Below are 18,956 nucleotides of genomic sequence, written 5' to 3'. Positions count from 1 at the left end.
GAAAAAAATCTATCCCTCTGGAATGGTACTTTTATTGGATGAAAAACACTCTATTTGTTTTTTGTTCACCTTACAAACTGTTTGGTGATGATGATCGGTTGATTAGTTAAGATTTGAAAGCGTAATAAACAAACAAAAAAACAAACTCACTTTCGTATTAATAATGATAGATGCTATAAGTATAGATTATATGGGAAAGAAAATTGAAACAATCTAATACTTATTTTACGTTAAGCTGAACAGTAATCATGACGCAATTTCGGCTAACCATTGTCCGTTATTTGTGTAATCCACTGTTGATCGCTCATTGATTTTGGCCTCAAATGACGTCACGCGTAATGAAGTTGCTTTCATCGAAGTATTTTGAAATGAGAGCTGTCCAGTCCTCTAATATAAAACACACAGCAGGTGTTTTTATTACCTATTCTAATTCCTATGTTGATTGACGGGCCTTTACATAAAAGCCAGTAGATGTGGAGTAGAACAAAGAAGTGGATTTGTATGTACAGTTGCTGTTAATTATTTTAATCGGTTATTTGGCCGAGGTCAAGTCGTAATTACGTTACATATGGATGATGGAATATAAGCACTTTTTATTGGGTTCCAACACGAGATTCCATTAATGACGTCAGAGTCAAAATCTGGGACCGGCGATAATATTAAACCAACTGAACAGAACACGTATCACTTCGTATCATAAAAATGTAAAAAATCATTTTGTTTGTATTGTATTTTTAAGCCGTTAATATCAATTTAAAGGACGCGCTGTGAAACGATATGAATTGAAAAGATCAGTGAGCCGGTGAATTGCGTGATAGCTCCCACCCCTAACGGTTTGGAGGCTCGCTGCCTTTATCCTGCTCAAACAAATAGGCATTTATATTGCTCAACGATTCTTATGACCAAACCGAGAATTTTTTGCTTTAACCATTACGGAATTATTTTTGTTTGATGACACACAATTTGCTAGTATATTACAATGTCAACAACATTTTAAAACTAAATTCATAATACCTAAAGTTATTGAAAATATGGATTATTTAAGATAAATGTAAGAGAGTACCAACAGGCTTATGATTATCTTGCGCCAGTTCTAGATCCTTAGTAGCTTTGATCATCCGATATCTTCTCTCCAAGTACCCCTCGTAGAATGAACCCACCAACATCAGTACACAGACTGCCAAGGTCACCGATCTGTATAAAAGACAAACGATATTTTAGAAAATTAAAAATACAATTAAATTACTGATTCAATTTTTAAGCTAAACATAATTGCTGATGAGAGGAAGAGGTAGACCTAAGGAGAAATGGATAGATTGCGTGAAAGACGATATGTGTAATAGGGGAGTGAGCGAAGAAATGGTATATGATAGTGGAGTAAGGAAGGAAAAAACATGTTGCGCCGACCCTAGGTGACTAAGAGAAGGACAGGAGAATGATGATAATTGATGATTTATATTTATGCTTAGAATTACACAGAGACATAAAATCAGAAAAATTATTTAGAGTTACATGACTAACAAACTAGATTGAATAATCCAGTTAAAAATGTAATAATTTGATGATTATTTATTAACTACTAGTCAAACTTGTCAGGTTCCGCGCCGCTTACTGACATTAACTATGTTAGCGATTATTAAAGTAAGAAATCGTTTTAACTCAGTCACATTTAATTCCTATCAGAAGATATAATAAGTTTATCGATTACTAGCGGCCAGCTCCGGCTTCGCTCGGATCTTTAAAATTAAAAAATTTCAAAGATATTTGACGTTGTTTTATTTAAAAAAATACTAGAACACTTATTGTGGCATAACTATAATAGTTAGACATATGCTGTTGCGACACTTTTTGTAAATAATAATATCTTTTATAAAGACGTAGTACATCATTTTATTCTATCATGAATAGTTTTCGCAGGGCACGCGATGTAAAGAATATTTTAGGTAATTTTTTTACACCTTAGGTTATAATAATACATTATTGGGGTTTTAGTAAGGATCCCTAATTTTTTTCAAAAAATATTATTATAGCCTATGTGTAGCTTCCAAACAGTGAAAGAATTCTTCAATTCGGTTCAGTAATTTCGGTGCCTATTCAATACAAACAAACAAATCTTTCCTCTTTATAATGTTAGCATAGATAATAAGTCGAAAATAATTGCGGGACGTTAAGCTTAAATAGTTAATTGAACTATTACGACTAGACTCGAAACAATCTGTATCTGACACCACAGCCTTGCAGAGATGATCTAATAGCCTCATCTTTCCGGTTTGAAGCGCCACAGTTCGCACGCTAGATTTCGGTAGATTTGTTGCATAAACATTATTATAGGTCAAGTTTCTTATTCGAATACATTATTGTTATTTCAATATCATCTGCATATTTTATTATGTCTGTTTACAAATCACCAAGCAAATAAATTATCCCTTGGACGCTATCTCAATGCAATCATTAACTCGTGAAATTATTCAAATTGGAATTTTATTGGGAATCAGAACGAAGAATCAATCAATGTTTTATGTATTTTTATTTATATTATGTATTTTTCATTTAATATTAGATTTTTTTTTTAATGCTTAGTTTAAAAATCATGCTTTAATAGCTCTTATATTGTACACTATTCCCCTCTTATACATCGTATTTCTCTCTGATAATGGTTTGCTGGAAGAAAACTCATGAATGAGTTAAGCTCGCCTTTGTACATAGTATTTAGACATTCTTTAAATCTGTTTTTATTGTATTTTCTTTTTGTGTACAATAAGTATAAATAAATAAAATAAAAATAAATAAATCAACGTAAATCACGACAATTTAAAATACATCATAGTTTGAATAAGTGTTGTCTAGGAATACATGGCATTTATGCGATGAGATCTTAGAACTCATATCTCAAAGTGGGTGGCGACATTTACGTTGTAGATGTCCACGGGCTCCGGTAACCACTTAACACCAGGTGGGCCGTGAGCTCGTTTAACCATCTAAGCAAAAAAAATTATTAAAAAATAATGGAATGAAAATATTCAAATTGACTATGCGACCGACGGTGTACAATCAATATGATTAATGAGTATGCAATATCGGCGTACCTAATGAATTTTCTTACAGGGAACAGTCAATCAGTCGATTAGTGAATTATTTTTGTAATGTCATTACAATTATCTATACTTCTATACTAATATATAAATCTACAGTGGTTTTTACGGATGTTCCGTTATAACTACTGAACCATGCATCCGATTGACGTGAAATCTGGTATCCATGTAGAAAATACATGTAGTTAATGGATAGGCTTATATTTATATGAGTGTTGGACTCCCTACACTAGTTGCGGGGGTATTAATGATGAGAATCTTTGAGGGGGTGCGAAATAATAATGTTAATTTTAAATGCCAAGCGAAGCGGACGGGTACAGCTAGTAAACTGTATTATGATACAGTTTCTAAAACAAAACAAGATCTAGTAATTTGAATTGTCCATCTTTGCTTGTTTTTTCAGTTTGGCCAGGTGTACTTTCATTAATGGACAATTTATATATGTATTCTATTTGCATTAATTGAAATAATGCATGTTATCTAAAAGCGTTTATATATTATTTGTTTTCGCTTTGGATCGGCTCCGTTGGCGTCTGGCTTACCCAGTTCATTATCGTAAGTAACGATAAAGAATTAGGACGCACTGCTTATGCACGTTAGTTAATGTAGGACTGTGAACTTGTTTTTTTCAGATAAATATATTAAAAACAAGCCTGTATTGTGCCTTTAAATTAGTTATTTTATCAATTATTTTTGAGAAAAACAAATGTCACAAAAATGCAATTGAATGAATGATTGAGTGAATGAATGATGATTTGACAAATATAACTATACTAGGTGGGCAGTGGTTTGGCTGTACCCCTAGCATTACTGACGTCCATCATGGACGGTAACCACTTACAATCATATCATCAATCAATAATCACCATCGATCAATCATCTATATAAGACGTCCGCTTTGAGTTTTAGATAATATTGTATTTACATATTCAAACTCGTGCCAAATACCTGTGCAGCATGATAAGAGGGTATGCTCCGCCGACCGCATATTATATGGGATAAGTACATGAAGATGAAGATTGTGTTTACATACATCGCTTAGCAAAAGCAATAGCTTTAACATTGTCTTTTGTGAAATCACTTTTAACTTTTTTTTTTTATTGCCCTTGCAGGCATACTGGTACACGGCCCACCTGATGGTGAGTGGTTACCGTCGCCCATGGACTTCAGCAATACCAGGGGCAGAACCAAGCCGCTGCCTACCGTTTCGTTGCTTTGTTTTAAGGCAACGAATGATTATTGAAACACAGAACAAAAGACCTGAACAACTCCAAATATTAATTTTCTTTTTTCGTTTGTCCTCTCTAGCTAGAAGTCGCTTGACTTGTTTAGTTTACTTCTTATAATTTAGTAAAGTATTTCAGGCGTTTAAAGAGTCATCTGTCTGTTCATTTGATTACTTACTGTGACGTCAGAGACAGGCGTTAGGAGCAGCGAGATTAATGTACGTACTAACTGTGTTGCGGTTTGAAGAACCACATTATCTCCGTACATAATGTAATAATTATTACGAGCATCACAGACTGTTACAGAATTAATAGCGGTTAGTTATACACTGATCACATTATACAGCTACAGCTAACGCATTTGCTTTGTACGTATTTATTTGCCTCCTGAATTCTGTAGAGCACTACTATACTGAATAGAATAGCTACTTTTTTTTTTTTTTTTGAGAATATGGAATATGCGATTAATGACTATAATGACATTTTAAAAAAGAACAGTTAAGTTTTCAAAAAACTGAAGATTTGTAGCTACTACCTAGCAAATATAACATCAATAATAAAATACTTTTATTTATCTAAATAAAATTTTACTTCTAAATTTTACACCCACGAGGGTGGTGCAATGGGTCCCCATAGGGGGGCACCCCAACAGAATCGGGGAAATGACGAGTGTGGACAGCTCAGTCCCATGGGGGCACTCATTATGAGCACTCCCATATCACTCCGGTTAAGCCGACTATCTTGCCATAGCAGGGGGTTCTAGTAGCTCCCTTGGTAGCGCCCGACCATCAGGTGGTCTGGCGTGCAAGAGAGCTAAATTGCGGAGATGCTCGTGGGATCCACCGTCAGCCCGCTCGTAAAGATTACGAGCTAGCCTCCGGATGAACTCCTCGAGCGACTGCACATCTAGATCCCTTGTGGGTGCATTCACGTTGAGATGTCTATAAGCTCCGATTGCTTCTTAACATCAGTTAGGCCGTGAGCTGGTCCACCCATCTAAGCAATAAATAAAAAAAACCTAGCTTAGTTAGTTTGTAGTTAGATATAAGGGAATATATATATTAGGATAGCATTAGCATTAGGAAGCAGAGGACAGCAGCCGGCGCCGGGGTGATTCCTCCGCGGGCATCATGCCGTCACCAAACCGGCCCATCGTATTATATATATGTATTTATATTTTGTCGATGTAGTGTAGCCGTACACGCTACGAACAGTACCCCCCCCCCCCTTATTCTCGTCCTGCTTTACATCACACCTGCCCTGTGTGGCAGGGAGCGTCTGCCCTGCAGTTGGGCAGTTGATGATGATACAAATATGTGTTCGTTTATTAGCTTATTAGAGATACACGGACAAAAGATAGACATTACAAACAACAGCATGGGAAGGACTGATAGGCAAAAGAAAAAGAAGCCATCTAAGGAGCAGATCGATGAAATAATAGCAATAACAGTAAGAAAAGAATGGAGAAGCAAAGCAAAGCATAGGGAAAAATGGAGTAAGCTGTAGGAAGTCTTATACGAAGTAGGGTTCCATTTTACTAGTGATAGAACCTATTGTGAGTCCGCGCGGGTACATACCACGGTCCTGCCTATTTCTGCCGTGAAGCAGTAATGCGTTTCGGTTTGAAGGGTGGGGCAGCCGTTGTAACTATACTGAGACCTTAGAACTTATATCTCAAGGTGGATAGCGTATTTACGTTGTAGATGTCTATGGGCTTCAGTAACCACTTAACACCAGGTGGGCTGTGAGCTCGTCCATCCATCTAAGCAATAAAAAAAAGAAAAAAAAGAACAAGTTTTATATTGGTAGCTTTTAAGAAAATCTTTTTTGTAAGGTTGTTTGAAATTAAAAGAAGGATTTATTATTATTTACTTTTATTACTTTACTAACTAAACGTATTTATATTATAATATTAACTTTACATTCATAAAGCGAGCAAACAACGCTTGTGCTTGCATGAATGAATTTCAATAAATTTCTCTGCTCCGATGCTCCTTTCAAATAGAAAACTATTGGTAAGTACTCGGCAGTCTACTCTGTCGGGCATTTAATAAAAGGAATATAATATTTGACGTTAAGAGAAAAATTGCATAGCTTAGTATGCAATTTTTCTGCTAATACCTGATACGAGCATGTACGAGTATAAATTACGTGATACTTAAATTATTAGTTGTACATATGTTTGAAATTTCAGGAATAATTATTTGTCCTATTTAGTAAATATTGTGGAAAACAATGTAACGTTATTGCCAGAAACATATTAGGGAAGTTATATTGTTTAGGAAAACCTACAACAAATATTAACGACAATAAAATTAATATACATACTTGATTTTTTTTAACCTATTTACGGCCATTTTAGTTTTAGTTGCAAAACTAATCTGGTTTGACTGCCGTGACATATTCTTCTTCGAGCGGAGTTTGAAAATAGCTTGAGGCAGTGGACTATAGCTTGGCTGTGCCAACGGTATCGCTCGTGTCCATGGGACATGTTAACAACTCACCATGAAATGGGATGCATGCTTTAAACGCAATGAATAAAATACTAGAACCTTCTAGAATACTAAGAAACTCATTACAAACTCTAGCAGCTGTGTTATCAAAACAGTTTTGCCTAACATTAGGTTCGTTGGCCCCTACCATGAATGCCGCCTCACGACCAGTAATTGTACATACCCTAGTATTTGAAACTTGATGTCGGAGTATACGTCATATCCGCCCGGCACCGGTCTGACTATTAGCGTAACGAGACTGGCTGAGACTCCCAAAGCTGAAGCTTTCGCCACAGTAGCCTGTTCCGACGCTTGTAGTAAGACGCCCAGGGCATCACCACTGCAGGATGCTGGCACACATTCTCCTAACAGCATCGATCTGCTCTGTGCACAGAAAAATGAAGTGTCAATTAAAAACAAACAAAAAACATCGGTAATATAATCGCTCATTATAAATTACTACTCTACATTTTAATGCCTCTGGAACCTCTGGGTCTGCGGAGGGACTTCGGTTCCCTCTGTATTTTGTACCGTATGTTCCATGGGGAGTGCTCTGAGGAATTGTTCGAGATGATACTGGCATCTCGTTTTTATCATCGCATCGCCCGCCACCGGAGTAGAGTTCATCCATACTACCTCGAGCTACTGCGGTCATATACAGTGCATTTCCAGAGGTCTTTTATGCCACGTACCATCCGGCTATGGAATGAGCTCTCCTCCACGGTGTTTCCCGAGCGCTATGACATGTCCTTCTTCAATCGAGGCTTGTGGAGAGTATTAAGCGGTAGACAGCGGCTTGGTTCTATCCCTGGCATTGCTGAAGTCCATAGGCTACGGTAAGCACTCACCATCAGGTGGGCCGTATGCTCGTCTGCCTACAAGGGCAATAAAAAAAATGCAAAGGTACTAAACGTTAAATGATATATTACTGCATTTTCCTGTGGTAAAATAAAAAAAAAAATACGTAAGTGGAAAACTGGAACGATTTTAAATAACACAACTTAACTTTGGTGTAAACATTTCAAACTGTTCAATGTTGCGTTCGACCGTGAAGTCGAAAGGAAATTGAATTCACTGTAAAAATACGTTCTCAAATTGATATAATGAAAAGTTGAAAGAAATCGAAAAGAAAAAAAAAACAACGATCGGAATTCGAATGTTTCACTCCATTTACACGAATAGGGTGGAACTTTTGCCATGTAGTCGGCCACTAAAACTTCTATATTAGAGTTTTTGACGTGCGTTAATCGAATTCTATTTGCCCTGAAAACATATTACCTTTTTTTGCGAACTCAAAACTATTCGGGACTAACGGCTTCATAACGAATGTCGTGGCGTTTAAATTTATTTATAGCGTGAGACTATTTTGAATGTGGCCGTTTTCCAATTACAGCACAAGAGCGCATTATGCGGCATAATGCTCAACTAAGCTTCAGCATAATTCGGCATTGTGCGTCACTGAGTCGCATTATGCTCTGTAATTTCCAATTACAGATGATACATAATGCGCTCTTGTGCTGTAATTGGAAAACGGCCTGTATTTGTTTTTAGTTTCGAAATCATGGTTTTGATACGCGCACTATTATTTAACCAGTTCTTACTACGATGTTCATTTATTTAGTTTTTTTATTTATTTCTTAGATGGGTGGACGAGTTCACAGCCCACCTGGTGTAAAGTTGTTACTGGAGCCTATAGACATCCACAACGTAAATGCGCCACCCACCTTGAGATATAAGTTCTAAGGTCTCAAGTATAGTTACAGATATTTGTGCTGTTGCAAGATAAGAACCCGTTGAAAAAAAAACGGGTATGTGATGTAAATAGTCGCGAAAGTTTAAAATAGTTATAATATGTTTTTGTGTCTCAACTTAAACATCAACACTATGATAAATGAGATTTTTTCCGTAGATAGGTCAACGAGCACACGACCTACTTGATGTAAAGCGTTTACCGGATTTCATCGATGAATGCCGCTAACTAACTTAAGACATGAGGTCTGTGTTTCAAATGTATTGTATAAAGTCTGTTACGCCCTTCGAACCGGCACGTGTAGTTAATTCGCGGCAGAAATAGGAAGAGTTGTGGTACATAGTCGTGCGGACTTGCGCCCCACCAGCTAACTAACTATCTCACCGACCTACCACCAGTAAATCTAGGTCCTATGTACATATAGGTATAATGTGACCATTTGAACTAAATTTTTTTTCAAAAATTTAATCTAAGCTTTGTTTTTTTTTAATTTTTTTTTTTATCTTTTGACGTTACTTCCTTTTACGAACGCAATTCAAGTAGAACCACAAATAGCTCCGTTCATTTTCATCCCATTTTCAGTTTAATAATGAAAATATTTGTTACTAAACTTGTTTCCTATTCTTGGTCGCTTACTTCATCCATCTCTAAAAAGCCTTGATTGTTTTTTTCTAAGAAACTCGTATATTTCATTAGATTCCCGACTCCTCTGAGGGTAGACGTAACTGTAATTGTTTTAAATTATTCACAATTACCTGCGGCAGATGAAAGTTGTCGACGGTGACATTGATTTTCGCAACGTAAAATGTGGTTGCGAATGGAGGAGTTTGCTCATAGTACTGTTTCTTGTTGAGCTCGGTGCAAGCGTTCAACGACCCCAGCCAATACTCGTTCCCGAATAGTAGATTCGGTCCGTACTGTCCTGACGCGTCGAATACTGAAATTTTAAAATATTTAATTATGAATTAAAGCTAACATTGTCATTAAAGCTGCCATTTGGTCAGCGTATAACATACTAATGTTATTAATTAATGTTTCACATAACAGTTCACTACTTTTATTTATTCAGTTTATTTGAAGAAACAGTATAATAATATTTTATAAGCTCCCTACATAAAATTCTAACTATTCCTTTTTTTTTACTACCAATTATCATATTATGTACAAGCCTCTTTTTAGTAATTTTAATCTATAAACGCATGAATTTTTACATTACCAACAAAAAATTGGTAGAAGATCAAAATTTTTACAACAAGAAATTCATTAATACGCGAAACTAGTAGAGCGCCGGCGACATAGTTTTAAATAGTAGGGATACAGTTATTGAGTTGCTAGAATTGTAAGTAAAAGATGGTAGCCAGAAGAAGTCTTTTAGTAGTTTTTTACGACAATCGGAAAACATGGGTCGGTAAATTCTAAGCCGGGAAACAAACGTCCACAAAACAAAATTGCCCACCTTGATTTTATTATTATCTCCCAAACATATCGCTATTACGAAAAAAAATACCGAAGCACATTATTTGCCTTTTGTCCAAAACTCTTATTAACCATTAACAATTGAAACGTTAACATAAACCATTAACGTTATCGCTGATGAGAGGAAACAGCCGCAAAAAGGCGAATTCGTATTTCCCGAAAGAACGCGCCCGGACTCACAAATACTAAATGCTGACTGTTATCTTATATTTCATGTTACGTTACACTGTCTGTTATCACAGAGCTGTTTGTCGTAGCTAAAATGAGAACTATTTTGTCCCGATAAATTAACATAGATTATTTCGTATATTTACGAATAGGTAAATGTTGAAAAGGGATTTTTAAAACAAACTTTTAAAGTCAACAACAACATGGATAACGACATGCCCATAAAAAATGACATCAACAATGATAAATAAAATGAACACAAAATTCGGATCACTTGGTTAATTCGTTATAGCGAGAAACTTGATGACATTTCAAAAGTTCCAAAAATTACGAGCAAGATTTATTATACAATATCACTCACTGAATTTCAGCGAGCGAAAACGTTGGAGGGAGATAATAAGTTTTCTAAAGGAGCTCAAGTTTTATTAGAAAATAACGTAGTTCGTCGAGATTAATATTCGTCAGTTCATCCGGCCGAGTATTCACGGATCAGGATAAATATATTCGTGTACACGAAGACCCAAACACGACCCGGATCATTGGACGTAGACTGGTTAAGAGAAACGGTTAACACCCGGGCTTAATTTGCTGGAAAGCAAATTTGTTTATGATCTTTCAAGAGATTTAACGTTGATCCTTTTTTTTTTTAAATAAGTTGATAAATTGTAAAGTTTCAGAATCAATCATACGTTTTAGTTTGAATGACCAGTCGTTCTCTTCAAAGGTGGGGAGAAACGATTCACGTATTCACGATATAATTTCTGTGGCCCTCTCTTGAACGCCACGTCATCTTTAACTTAGAAGAAGATTTAAATTAATAAAGATTATCATTCCACACGTTCACATTCAATATAAATTTGGATATACGTCTGAGGTATTAGTCAAAACCCAATAATAATGGAAAGGTAAAAGTATTTTTGGTTACAAGGTGAGCTGGAACGTGAAGGCCGTCAGTAAAGAATCCGATATGATACTACTTACTACATTATGTACAACAAGAAGGGTTGTGCCAAAACAATTCGCTTTTACATTTTTAGAAATGTCACAATACACGCTCGTGAAACCCTAAGGCGACACGAATCTAGACCCTTCACGTAGTCTGTCCTCGGGATTTTATTCATCTAAAATGTACGGAGTGTGTTTTCTATATTACGGAATGTATCCTTTTTTATTGTCGAATTAAATTCTATGTTTGATTTCTGTTCAATTATTACCCACACTATATTATTTTCCTTTCGACCTAATTTCTGTCAAATCTTTCATAGTCCCAGAAAAGTTTTCTATATTCCACATTGACGGTTCATTTATGACTGATGTGAGAAGAAAAATTAATATAAGTGATATAAAATGCCTTTTTATATTTATGAAGAAGATTAAAACACACTTGGGTTTTTATTAGATAGTTTTATATTAGTAAACTATGTAAATAATTAAAACTTTAAAAAATCTCACAGAACATTTAGAATTTAAGAACACAAGCCTCTTATGTACAACATAACAAAGGTATAAAGAAAACAATAAAAATTGATGAAAAATAATTTAGAAGTCGGGATCAATTTTTCTTTTTTTTTCTTTTGACATTCGTCCTTCACGGGATCCTACACGAGTTCTTAAACCGTATACAGCTTTGAAGCTTTGTTTATATAAAGAATCCGTGCGTTCAGACCGTGCTCGGTAATCTCTTTGTAAGTCCGTCTAAGCCTCCGAAGGCAAGCCATCCGTACAATTCATCTATTGCATGAAAAGGCCGCTCATGTATTCTTCGTAACCCTTGTCAATGTCCACATTCGTTTTAAAAAGAAACTAAAGAAAGCAATATGCATTGAAAAATATCTTGGAAGTTCACTTCTTGAGCGACGATCGCTTTTTCCACTCCACATTTATTTGTTTGTGGAACAGAGATTATAAAAGTAATGAATAATGCAAATATTGTGGCTTGAAGGGTAGGTTCGAACCATTTAGCACCATATAGCAATCGGATACTTTTATCTGTTACGTAATCAAATTAATAAAAACTAGAGGATGACCGAGCTTTGCTCAGTATTTTATATTTTTTTGATAAATTGTGTTTTTTAGAAATTATATTTAAATACGAATTACACATTGATATTTCTTTCCATAAAAAAAAGTTTATATTTAAGTTGATTATCAATAAAGTTGATTATTGAAAACACGAATAAAACAACAATTTCCGAAAATAAATCTTAGCTAGATCGATTTATTGCCCCCGAAACCCCTGTATACTAAATTTTATGAAAATCTTTGGAGCCGTTTCCGAGATTCTGATTATATATATACAAGAATTGTTCGTTTAAAGATATAAGATATATATTCATAATACATTAAATGATTTGAGATTAGCATTTAGCTTGTGTTTATTTCCGAGTCTGACGGTCGCGTCGCAGCTTTCGCTCACCGCAGTCACGGTCGGTCATCGACCCATTTCGTGGTCAGTTTAATGGTTATACACTTACGATTTCTTCGAGAGACGTAATTTTAACATTGCCTACACTTATATCTCTGTTCGTTTAATTATTCAGGTCCGTCCGCTTTTTAGTATTCAGGAGTCATAGGGGTCTAATCTAATAGCCGCTATAGGGAAGCTTTTGTTTTATTTTTATGATTACCCCTTCTTTTTCTACTTATTGCGTTTGGATATTTCGGAAACGAACAAATAGAAAAAAATATATACACATTATTTCGTATCTAATTTGAACTGAGCCTGTATTTCTTACAAAAAGCCAAAGAAAAACGGTAATGCAAAACAAAAATACTTTTATGTCGTGAACGATAAACGACATTAAAGCCTATCAGATAGTCTCTACCGCCGATGCATATAGGTACGCTACCTACCGCTGTAAACCTCATTTAAAGAAGAGCATTTCTTAGAATTGTAATAATACCCAATAAAACCCATTACAGGAATTATCTCTGAAAGCATACTGTATGTACAGGTAATAGATAAAAACTCCTCCCCAATATTACAGAAAGGAGACGATGGAATCGTATCAATAACGTACTCAGAGTACGCGATCGACACACATGGTCCAAATGTAGTCGTCGTGGCCTAACGGATAAGACGTCCGGTGCATTCGTGTTGAAGCGATGCACCGGTGTTCGAATCCCGCAGGCCGGTACCAATTTTTCTAATGAAATACGTACTCATCAAATGTTCACGATTGACTTCCACGGTGAAGGAATAACATCGTGTAATAAAAATGAAACCCGCAAAATTATAATTTGCGTAATTACTGGTGGTAGGACCTCTTGTGAGTCCGCGCGGGTGGGTACCACCACCCTGCCTATTTCTGCCGTGAAGCAGTAATGCGTTTCGGTTTGAAGGGTGGGGCAGCCGTTGTAACTATACTTGAGACCTTAGAACTTGTATCTCAAGGTGGGTGGCACATTTACGTTGTGGATGGGCTCCAGTAACCACTTAACACCAGGTGGGCTGTGAGCTCGTCCACCAATCTAAGCAATAAAAAAAAAAAAAACTCAAAGTGAATTAAAGTTAATCGTTGAGCCTCAACATCCAAAAGCATTCGTCAGACGAGAATGTTCGACAAGCAATTTAAAAGCAACAGCTCAGAGATCAGAACACGCGTGTAAATTTTAGTTGCAATTAAATCAACCCTATAGGACGATTGCTGTACTTCTATCGAGAATGAATACGGAAAAGCGTATGTAGTGAGTATGCATTTTGAAATTTTAAGCAATATCCTGCATGTTGTATATGGAAAAGTAGTTAATTGGCTAATCACGTTGCTCCATTCATTGAGTTACAGCTATTGAATTATTGATGCAACATTTAATGCGTCCAAACAGTTCGCTTGATGCTTGATTGCTAATCAACAACGCAGTACATTTGTTGTCAAATTCCAATGAGTGATTAGGAACTTTCTATGTTGTAGCGAATGACTATTTCCATGTTGATGAATTAATCCGCTTCCGATAGGCATCATTATTCAGAACGCCTGAATGTCAAAGATACCGTGTACCAATCCAATTATAGAATTAAATTGATCCCGTTATTGTTATACGAAACTGAATTGGAAGTTGGAGTAGCCGCCGGATAGGCTTCGTGAACCGGCTAGCTCTCTTGAGTGAAATTGTGCGAAATGATTTCATTTTCATTAAATAAATTGTGTTTGTGTTTTATTTAATCGCTTACATTATTTTGCGAAAAACAAAGAACGTCACTAAAATTGATAACTTTTTGACAACGAATAATAATAGTAGGTGAATGAATACCTATGAAGTTGCCTTCTTACAATAATGGTCATTTGAAACGTAATTTATGTATGGCTGGCAATAAATTCTTAATTCAAATGAATGTTATCTTAAAAATATGGAATTTTTATGTACAAATTCGGTCATTTGTTTATTGATGTATTGTTTTCCTACTTTTGTATCTTTTTCATCAATATGGACACGATAAAAATATGAGTAATTATGGAATACAAGTTCCATGGCGATAGAAATGCCGCTTAAACAGCTCAAAACATTAATGACGTGTGCGGAGTGAACGACCTAATCTTGTGATGCATGTTCAAGGAAGAGTCAAAGATGATTAGTATTTCGCTATATCTTTCACACGCTTTTAATATTTTTTATATTTTGACCACTTCGTTCGCCATCAAAGGTTTTTTTAACTTAGTTATTTGTGGGCATGTTTTTAATAATTTTGGTTTTTAATTCTGATAACCCATTTTCATAGCAACGTGCTCGTGTTCACAATAGACGTTACATGGTCACTGTCATCACATCATGAATCTTAAAAATACTTAAGTAATTCTTGTTCAAAAAATATGTTTTAAATGTATTTGGTGACCTGGATCGGTTTTTTGTTATTTTGAAATTTTTTTGCGTAATTAATTGCAATTTTCGCGATTTTCATCTTTTTGCAGAAATGGTATCCCAAGGGTCTAATCTATTCATAACAAAATATTTTGATTTAATTTCTCAACAGTAAGTATGTTCTTTATTTAGCAAGAAGCGTAGTAATGGTTTGAAAATATTATTTTTGCCATAAGATCCACAGCATCAAACATGTGCCAAAACCAATGTGCAACACTTGCTACTGAAGAATCACTTAGTAGTTCCTAGACACATAAAAAAGTTATGTAATATGGACATGTTGTTAAGATATCTAAAAACCTTTTTGCCGCGTTTTTGCTCTATTTGGTATACTCGTAAGTGACATTTCGCTTCATATGCGATATGTATCTTTGTAATTAAACGGTCGATTTATTTGGGATTAGTATTAACAATTCGATGTTTTTAATTGAACTTCAATAATAATGTTTACCCCATTTAAATAGCTGGAAGGGGGCCTAAGAAGACGACGTGCAAGCTGCTCTGCACGCGTTTTACGCAAGAGCATCCGGGTGATGGAAGGCCACCTATCCTCGACCCACGCTGGTTCTAGCCTAGCGGGGTATTCCGTAGGATAACCCATTGTAACCGGCGCCATCTAGGCGGGGTCCGGATAGCCTGCCGACCGAGAGGGCTGGTGGTCGTGGCGCCGACGACCGCCGGTCCGGCGTCCCGAGGGGGAGGGTGATGGAAGAGATGTGCTCCGCACTAAGCGCTTCACTTTCCCCCTTTGCCTTTTCATGAGTTCTGTCTCATGCGAGGTTCGGACGCGGGTTGTTGAGCGACAGGAGGTTTTAGTTAGTTCGACTCCGACATGCCCCGCCCTTCATCCTCAGGGAAGGGCGGAAGTCCGGCGATTTCCTCCAAACCAAAAAAAAAAGTTTTTTTGTCATGATATTTTTTTCAAAATTTTTACTTTAATGGCCCCCTTCTGTAAAGTTACAAAAATGTTGCTTGAACCAAATAGTCTTTCACACCTCGATATATTGCTTGTAGCATGTCTGTTCATTTGCCAAAATGATATTTTGATATCAGTTTCAATCTTCGCAGCTGAGCTATGTTAATACGTAGCCCAGTGAAATGGTTATGTCCCAATGACGTTGATTACATCAAAATATTTACCACACCAGTCACACGAGTCGGCACGTAACTGATTGAGATACACAGATTATGTCACAGACTAGAGCCAGTTCGACAAGAATACTTCAGTACTCGAGAACTCGCCCGACAACAACTTGTATGTTTTAGAACTGAGTCAACTAAATACTTTCATGCAATCCCTGTGAAAATTATCAATTATAGAACATTTTTCTTTGAGTTGGGTGATAGACACCATCAGTCTTGGTAGGCCAGGTATCTGGGAGTAATACCGGATAACTGCATGGACTTCCGATTTCACATGTCAGTCCTTGATTGCACCGTGTTCGTTGTCGATAGGTCCTACACAATTAGTTTATACTTTACTAAATTCGCACACGACCGATCACAATTTATGTGAGTGTGCTGATAAAAAGTAATCTACATGTTTATTCAGGTTATAAATTTATGGGCAGGTTATAATTATATTTGTGTAAAACGCAATCCATTCATTAAATTATTTTCCGTTCATTCTATTTCATTGACATGTTGTTATTTGCTACTGGTGGTAGGACCTCTTGTGAGTCCGCACGGGTAGGCACCACCGCCCTGCCCATTTCTGCCGTGAAGTAGCATTGCGTTTCGGTTTGAAGGGTGGGGTAACCGTTGTACTATAAAAACTGAGACCTTAGAACTCATGTTTCAAGGTAGATGGTGGCATATAGACTGTCGATGACTATGTGCTCCACTTAAGACCAGGTGGGCCGTGATCTCGTTCACCCATATAAGCAATTAAAAAACACTATTTGTCGTTTTTTGAGACCTCCCGCTGTTGGAATGGCCATCTCTAGTAATCTGGTCATCGAAGTTAGCCCGTAATAAAAATTACTTTGCATTACAACACTAATTGGACTGTGAAATTTTTAAAACGTCTTTTAAGTCTGCACTTGTCCTACATGAGGTAGGTATAAGGTATCTTTTGCGCAACGCGGGCGATGCGGTCACGCGCACAAGAAGGTGACGATCATGAAGCAAGATTGTTTTCGCATAGCTGCATCCAATTATAACCATCGGAATAAAAGAAATACTATTGTCTGAATCAAGAAATGGGTTTTTTTTTTTGAAGATATTCTTGATTTAACAGAGAATTAGGATTGAATTGAGAACGAGAAAAACGAACACTGATGAATTTATTCTTAAAATATTTTTCAAGTCTGAGACATAATTGTAACTAATTTCAAGATTTAATCTCGCTTTTTTTATTATCATTATATCGAGGAGTGAAAGTTAATTGAACTTCAATTAAATTTATCTCATTCGAATAGCTAAAGAAGTTTTTTTGTTACGATATTTTTTCTAATTTTTTTTAACTAAATGTCTCTCGTGTGACGTCGCAAAAATGTTGCTTGAACCAAATGGCCTTTTACCCCTCGATATTATTTTCGATATTTCGAATACTATAGCTTACGTTCGTAGGAAGCCGTAAAAACTGTTTTAATTATTCTTAATATTTGAATAACTTTTATGAAAATCAACAGACCATTAAATCGATTGCAATCGTTTAACATGTAACAACTACTAAAACCTAATAATGAAAATGCTGAGATATCTATATATTATATAGCTCGCGTTTATTATTTTAATATTAATACGTGAAGCAACTTTGTATCCCTTTTTACGAAAATTGCGCGGACGGAGGAGTATGAAATTTTCCACACTTATAGAGAATATAGAGAAGAAGTGCACAATGCTAATTTTTTTTTTAAATAATGCATAAAAGATACATTAAATCAATAAAGAAAACATTACATACACTACATACCATGTATTTGACGCACACACGCATGCATACTATTTAATATTTATTGTCAAACTTTTGTTCTTGACGTCTGTGGTCAAATTGAGAATAGATTAAATATTGTTTGTCATTATTAATATTTTTTTATAGAGTAGCCTTGGCGAAATTTGTGGTTCTAGAAGTATAAAATACAATCATAATAGTGTACAAACTTACAATTCCAATTAATTATAGTCGAATTTCGACTACTGCAGGACCTCTAGTATAATATAAATTTATATCTACCACTAATACGTAGGAGTTAAATTCAAATTAATCATTTTGATTTGTCACGGGCTATAATTTTACATCTAAATGAGGACACCGTTACATGACGTACATTGATTAAAATGACATTAATTCTGACGTCAGCGATGTACATGTCAAGGAAAATTCTAGCAATATTCCGGAGAATTTCACAAGGCCTGAGGCATAGTATAGGATAAAAGGTTCGTATTTTCTATTGACGAATTCGTTACAGCGTATACATGTTCTGTTCGGAATTTAGTAAATTGGGTTACATCACATTTTAAAAGTGATTTATCTTTCTTTTTCCTGGGTCCAATAATTCGTAAATTCGAATACATTAAAAATTTAAATTGTGTTAAGGACCCTTTAAATAATAGTATTAATAATGACGAGTGCCCTCGTCTTTATTGCTGTTGCCGTTTTTATTGCTTATGCGGGTGGACGAGCTCGCGGTCCACCTGGTGTTAAGTGGTTATCGGAGCCCATAGACATCTACAACGTAAATACCACCACCAATGAATTCTAAGGTCTCACTATACTTACAACGGCTACCCCATTATTCCAGCCGTAACGCATTACTGCTTCACGGCAGAAATAGGCAGGGTGGTGGTACCCGTGTGGACTCCCAAGACGTCCTACCGCCAGTAATTACTTACGCAAATTATAATTTTGCGGGTTCGATTTTTACTACACGATGTTATTCCTTCACCGTGG

General features: G+C 36.0%; 1 protein-coding gene across 1 annotated transcript in view; it reads right to left on the bottom strand.

The window, feature by feature from the left end:
• Positions 1 to 18,956, bottom strand: part of LOC114247172 (nose resistant to fluoxetine protein 6) — a 75,145-nt gene that overhangs the window by 29,653 nt on the left and 26,536 nt on the right. The window contains exons 3-5 of the mRNA XM_028180046.2: positions 9,316 to 9,497; positions 6,995 to 7,194; positions 1,068 to 1,194 (exon numbers count right to left, since the gene is read on the bottom strand). Coding sequence (XP_028035847.2) covers positions 1,068 to 1,194; positions 6,995 to 7,194; positions 9,316 to 9,497 — 509 coding nt within the window. The remainder of the gene's footprint in view (positions 1 to 1,067; positions 1,195 to 6,994; positions 7,195 to 9,315; positions 9,498 to 18,956) is intronic.

Source organism: Bombyx mandarina, chromosome 15 (genome assembly GCF_030267445.1).
Source record: "Bombyx mandarina strain Sakado chromosome 15, ASM3026744v2".
Lineage (NCBI taxonomy): Eukaryota > Metazoa > Arthropoda > Insecta > Lepidoptera > Bombycidae > Bombyx > Bombyx mandarina.
The sequence above is the reverse complement of the archived record's forward strand: the minus strand, read 5'-3'. Positions and strand labels throughout refer to the sequence as shown.